At 47.2% G+C, this 6,000-nt stretch overlaps 1 protein-coding gene across 2 annotated transcripts in view; it reads left to right on the forward strand.

Moving 5' to 3' along the window:
• UBE2H (ubiquitin conjugating enzyme E2 H) overlaps nucleotides 1-4,858 on the forward strand; it is a 51,433-nt gene extending 46,575 nt beyond the window's left edge. For both annotated transcript variants that reach the window (XM_057425478.1, XM_057425479.1), the window contains one exon: nucleotides 4,584-4,858. In XM_057425478.1, the coding sequence (XP_057281461.1) occupies nucleotides 4,584-4,708 (125 nt within the window). In that variant the 3' untranslated portion in view covers nucleotides 4,709-4,858. The remainder of the gene's footprint in view (nucleotides 1-4,583) is intronic.
• The last annotated feature ends 1,142 nt before the right edge of the window (nucleotides 4,859-6,000 follow it).

A 6,000-nucleotide genomic window follows, 5' to 3' on the forward strand; every position in this document is an offset into this window, starting at 1 on the left:
GAGCTTTAAGGTCCCTTCCAACCCAAACCAGTCTATGATTCCTTTATGTGGCAGCTTGTGGCAAAGCCATGGACTTTAGTTGCTCCCTGATCCAGTGAACACAATCAGCATTTCATGTAGTGGTGGGAAATTTACACCCTTTGGCCCACATTTAGGCTTCCACTAAGTTTTTAAGGGGCCATGACTGCCTGATTCTTGTTTCTGTTACTCAATAACCGTAAGGGTTGTTTGCCCACGGGAGCCCTGCCAGGAGGGTTTGTAGATCAACAAGTACAGCCTCCATGAGCCACACAATCCCATAGTCTTCCCAGTGTGAGGTGGGATAGCAGCTTTCCTACCAGCATTGTGTTTGGAGAACTCGGGTATCCCAGGAAGAAATGGGATTTGGTGATGGAGGCCTTCCATCAGCTCTGCCACGTCACTCTGGAGTGATTAAACCTTGGGTCACTCTGTTCTGATGCAAAATGACTCTTCAGCAGTAGCAATTTGTTTGTGGGTGGAACTCCAAATGAGGCCAAGCAAAGCTGTGATTTAAAGGCTGAGTTATTCAGCCCACTTTGCTTGACTCCTCTGACAGCTGCATGACAGGAGCATGAAAACCACCCTGCAGATCTGGCCTGCTCAGTGTCCTGAAGTCCACTGCTGCTTGTTCCATATGAAGACGCTTCCAGGCAGAAGGGTTTGTCAGATAAAATCCCTGGGGCAAACACAAGGGACGCTTTGGGTGTCCTCTCTGCTTTAATGAAACAGGGATAAAAGAAGATATACCCCTAAATAAGCAAATCAACTGATGCTAGCAAGAGCAGAAGCTCGGGGCAGATCTGAGGACATCCCTCAGGGAGGCTAAATGGGGTAGTCTGCTCCATCATTTCCCTCCTGACAGCCAGGTATAGGCTCTGAAGATAATCTGGAAGGAGCTTTTAAGTGCTTGCAACATGTCTTGTGTTCCATATACCCCAGAGTCCTGCCTCTTCTGTCTATTCCCAAGCTTGCGTGCCAGGAAGAAGATAGAGCTCAACACCGTCATCCCTCATCTTGTAGCATGTATAAAAATAGCCTTGGACATGCTAAAATTGATGCACTGGGTTGTAGCAGCTTCTCTGCTCAGGGAAACTCAGTAGTGCAAATACATAATTTATTGCTGCTTTTCCTCATTTTTTAGTGATGAGCACATAGAGCAGTTGTTTGACATGGTTGTTTGATGGGTAGAAGCTTAGAGATGTGGCACGGGATTTGTAGTTGCTGTGATTGTTGTTGATGTGAGACCCAAACAAGTGAGGATTTGCCATGCAACTTGTAAATGTCCATTAATATTACCAATACAAACTTTGATTTGGCTTCGACTACATAAAACCAGCTCAATATTCATGTTGAGCTGTTGGGAATTGGTGCTTAACTCCCATGTCTGCTGCTTTGCCTCCTCTTTGATAGATCCAACATGGAAACTTCCCTTGGGAGGGTGGTGGTGGCAGCTGAAGGGTGCTGAGGGGCAGGCTGGGTGTTTGCAGGGAGCAGAGGGCACCTCTGGGAGCAGTCCTCCTGTCCCATGTGCCAGCTGTGGAGTTCCAGTGGAGTCCTTTGAGACACTAGTATGGCTCACTGGCACGTACCAGCCATGGGGCATAACCACAGCTTGTGCTTATTGCTCCAGGGTTCTAAACCAGCTGAATCCAAGTGGTGTTTCCCTGGGAGGAATGGTTTTATCAAGGCTTTCCCTTACTGAGCCTGCTTCTGTAGAAGACAGTTTATCAGTATTTAGATGTTTTGGTTTTCTTAGAATCCTAGAATGGTTTGGGTTGGAAAGGACCTTAAGATCATCCAGTTCCAACCACACACACAATAACCTTCCCTGGATAAGCAGAAGATCCAGGTTCAGCACAACATTCAGCACAGAAGCTCCCTGGAAGTTTGATGTTTCCCACTCTAAACCTTCTTAAAAACCCAGCCCAGGAGCTTGTTGCTTTCCTGGGTAGAAGATAGCACTTCTAAAGTGCTTCAGGTTGTGGTTTAGCTTAGGTTCAAGCAGGCCTTTTCCAACAGAGACAATGGCTTCCAAATCTCCAGTGGCCCAGAGAGCACTTGAAGCAGTCAGTGAAGAAGTCTCTTGTGCCAAGGTCATGGCTGTGTCTAATGTGTTGGGGGGGGTGACAAGGCAGCTACAGCATTTGTTTTGGTGCCTTTGGGGTAAACATACAGGGAAGGTTCCCACTAAGGGGTTGTCTTTGTCATCTGAGGACATCTAGAGTGTTGCAGCAAAGGCACTTGGGTTCCCTTTGCTTTACTGTGCAAGGAATAAACTTCTCTGGGTAACCAGCCCTTTTCCAGAGGGAAGATCAGAAAACTGTGGGAAGGGAGTAGCCTCTACAAGGATATGTCATCTCAGCATCCCATCTCCTTAGCTCTGCTTGTCGCCTACTGCCAACCCAGCTTCCCATGTAAATTCTCTGAAGACATGCTGCTTTTTGGGATGCCTCCTTCAGTTGGTTCCTCTCATCTTTAAACCATTGGGTCTGTCACTCCAGTTCCTCTCACTTTGCAGTATCCAATGCTAGGCAGATGTTTCCTGCCCCACACTCTGCAACGTCTGTTCTCCAGTACAGGCAGGAGGTGGGATCGGGCTCAATGGTGACATGGGCAGCACCTTCCAAAGGGGCTCTCAGTGGCCAGAACCTGAGGATGGAGCACAGAGGTGCTTTTCTGTTTGATACTGCACTGCAGCCTGAGAGCAATCCAAGACCTTGAGCATTCCATGCTTCCCAGTGTTTACATAGCTGCCTTCAGTGCTTTATCAGTACTTAACAAGTTCTTGGAAACCGAATTTGAGCAGCTGTTTCTGTGGTCGGAGTGAGCAGGTCAGTCGTGTAGATCAACCACTCCGACCAAGGCCAAGTGTGTCAGCAGATGGAGAAGCTGAAGCTCAGAAACACCTTCCAGCTTTTCCAGGGTGGAGCGGCTCTGCCAAGGCCACCAGCTGCTGCATCCTGGGAGCTCCTCCATGAAGTGCTGCCTTTGGGTTGCTTTGGCCACGCTATGCTCCTGAAGCTGGATTAACACATCTGGGCTCCGAGTCCGTACATCAGCTCCAGAAATGTGGGAAGACTCCATGGTGATGCAGACCTATTGGAGAGTATCCCGTAGGCTGAAGGATGGAAGGGCAGAGGGAAGGAGGGACAGCTTTAGGCTGTGCAGCGTGCACTCTTTAAAGCCTGTGTTGTAGCACTTGGTTATCTGGCATTAGGTATGCCCTCCTGCAGCTTTGTCAGTGCATCCACATGCTGATAGAGTATGGAATGAAAAATGCAGTGATCTGTGCTCCTGGAGGAGAGGTGCTTGCTCCTTGTGGACCTCATTCCCTGGGAGGAATTAAAGAGCATACAGTTGAGATGGCTGCTGGGCTGGCGGTGGGATGTGACACTGACATTTCCATGCAGGGGCTCATTTTCAAGGGCTGGTGCTATTCCCTTTCCCCCCAGTGAGCCCAGTTTTGTGCCAGGTTTTCCCTCTCACTTTGTTCTGCAGGCCTGCATGCATGTAAGAAACAGGCTTTCTTTGCTCAAGGTGGGATCACCAGCCCCTGCTTGGATCTCAAAGGGGACACTGGGAGCTTCCTGCAGCCACAAAGGGAGGAAAGGGATTGCCAGACTCACTCTGACCTGACCCACTTTGTGGTGCCTCTTTGTTCTGTTCCTCTGCACAGAAGTGACCACACAAGCCACACTTGGCAGCAGTTACTTTACCTGCTTCAGGAATCCCAGTAAACCAGTTTTCCTGCTTGCTGTACAGCTTCCTGCTTGTGCCTGGCTGGAGTTCAAGGTGTTGAAGTGGGTGCCCAGAGCCAGTGTGGTTTAGACCCTGCTGTGAGACATGGTTTCCATGGGTCACCTGCAGTGAGGTGGCCCTGGTTCCCTGCAGGTTCTTCTCAGCTAATCCTATTGCTGCTCTCTGATGTGAAGCAGGTTGCAAGAGTTGTGCTTCGAAAACAGAGCCTGGGGCAGAGCCATGTTTATTTGGGGGCTAAATAAATAAATGCAGCTATTCCTGCAGTAGACATCATCTCTGCTTTCTGTGTCCATCCTTCTTTACACTCTGCTTATGCAGACTTTAGTCTGGAAGCTTAGTCTGACTCTCAACTTGGTTTCAATGATGGTTGCTCTGCCCTATCAGTTTAAACCCTCAGATACTCATATCTGAAAGTCAGGCTCTATAGTGACACCTTGCTGGCTTTTAGGCTTGTTCTGTAGGTTCCCATTGTAGCTCCTATTTTGGCAGTAAATCAGATGCTGTCCTGTTAAGTGAGATAACACCATCCCAGGGAGGACTTAGGTTGTGTCTAGCTACAATTATACATGATGCTGATGTAGGGGCTTTGGGATCATATTTGTTCTCAAGGGTCTTGCATGTCTTTAAGGTCTCCATCAGCTGTTTTCACATGTTGCTGTGCTGCCTTTGGTCTAAGAAATATGGGCATCTGTGACCTATCAAACACGATGTGCCCCAGCCCAGCTGTTAGTCATAGTTCACTCATCCTCTGACTGTTGAATATATGCTGCTTACGTGTGTTTTTTGTCTTCTGTCACACACAGAATACATTCAGAAATATGCAACAGAAGAAGCACTAAAAGAACAGGAAGAAGGCACCGGGGACAGCTCATCTGAGAGCTCCATGTCCGACTTCTCGGAAGATGAGGCTCAGGATATGGAGTTGTAGTAAAAGAGGCAACCTGATTTTTGGAGAGACTCTTAATTTCCTAACCATAAGAAGCAGACTATAATATTCATATTTAAACAAAGCAATTTTTTTTATTACTAAACAAGGTTTTTATGAATAATAGCATTGAGATATATATATCACCCTTTAGATCTTGATTTTCTTGGTCATTTCTCGAACCCGAGGTGCATAGCATATTCCCACATTCCATTTTGGTAGCAATATGCAGCCCGAATGCATGCATTCAGATTCCGTTTGGCCAAGTCGACTTGTGTGCTACTAAACTGTCAGCTAAAACAGCTGCCCTGGTAGGTAGGGAGTTAGTCAAAAGAGATGTTTGCTTTCTTTATCAGAGGTTTCCAAAGACACCACCTTGGATGCTAACGTGGAGCAGCATTTTCTCAAAGCCTAAAGTTTGGGGGATGATACACTTAAGCGTGTAGATCAGACAGTGGAATCAAAAGGTGCTCCTTCAGGTCAACCTTGCTGATCCTCGCATTAAAAACCCCATCAGAGAGAATACAAATGCGTGGAGCTATTGAGAGCATTGAAGCTTAAATTAAGTTGACTTGGATTTGAAGGCTGTTTTTTCCTCTGTGGACTCCTGCCTGCCCTTCGGAACTGTAGGGACTGACAACCACTGGTCTGTTTGCTTTTTGGGGACTTTAGAAAGCCTTTCGTCTGGATGTTCCTCACTTCCTTGGTGTGGATTACCAGCTGTTCCCTTTGTGGGAGGAAGAAAAGCAAGAAAGAACAACACAAACCATAAGTGATGCTCTCTGAACAGTGCTTTGATTTAGCTGGAGCACATCTGAAGTCAAAACTCTTCCTTTGTCATAGTTTTGGAACTGCTGCCCTTTAATGGCTTCGAGATTGCTTTTTTTTTTGGGGGGGGGGGGGGGGGGGGTGGTGGTGGTTTATTTTCTTTCTCTTGCTTGAAGTATGGTTAAACACCTCGCAAGCACTCTCCATCTCCTAAGAGAGGGTCCTCTGACCAGATGGATTAGCCTGGCTGAGAGCTTCGGATCCACGGCGATTGGCCCCATTGGCTGTAGTCCATGAATCCATCGGCACTGGTTTCTGTTTTCCTTTTTGCCTCCCCCTTCTGCACCAGCTTGGTAGCCATCTGCTTGTGTGTGTACAACAGGATTAAAGTTCCTTTAAGAGTTAACAAAAGAATATGATCTAGAAAGATAATTGAGATGAATAAAAGAGCCTAAAAGCACCCGCTGAGGAAGCAAAGTGAATCTGCTCTGGTTTGTTTTGGGGTTTGGTTTGTTGTTTTCTTCTTT

The sequence above is a fragment of the Pezoporus wallicus genome, unplaced genomic scaffold (genome assembly GCF_028554395.1).
Source record: "Pezoporus wallicus isolate ANWC-B61680 ecotype Strahan unplaced genomic scaffold, APGP_CSIRO_Pwel_v1 contig_4722, whole genome shotgun sequence".
NCBI lineage: Eukaryota > Metazoa > Chordata > Aves > Psittaciformes > Psittacidae > Pezoporus > Pezoporus wallicus.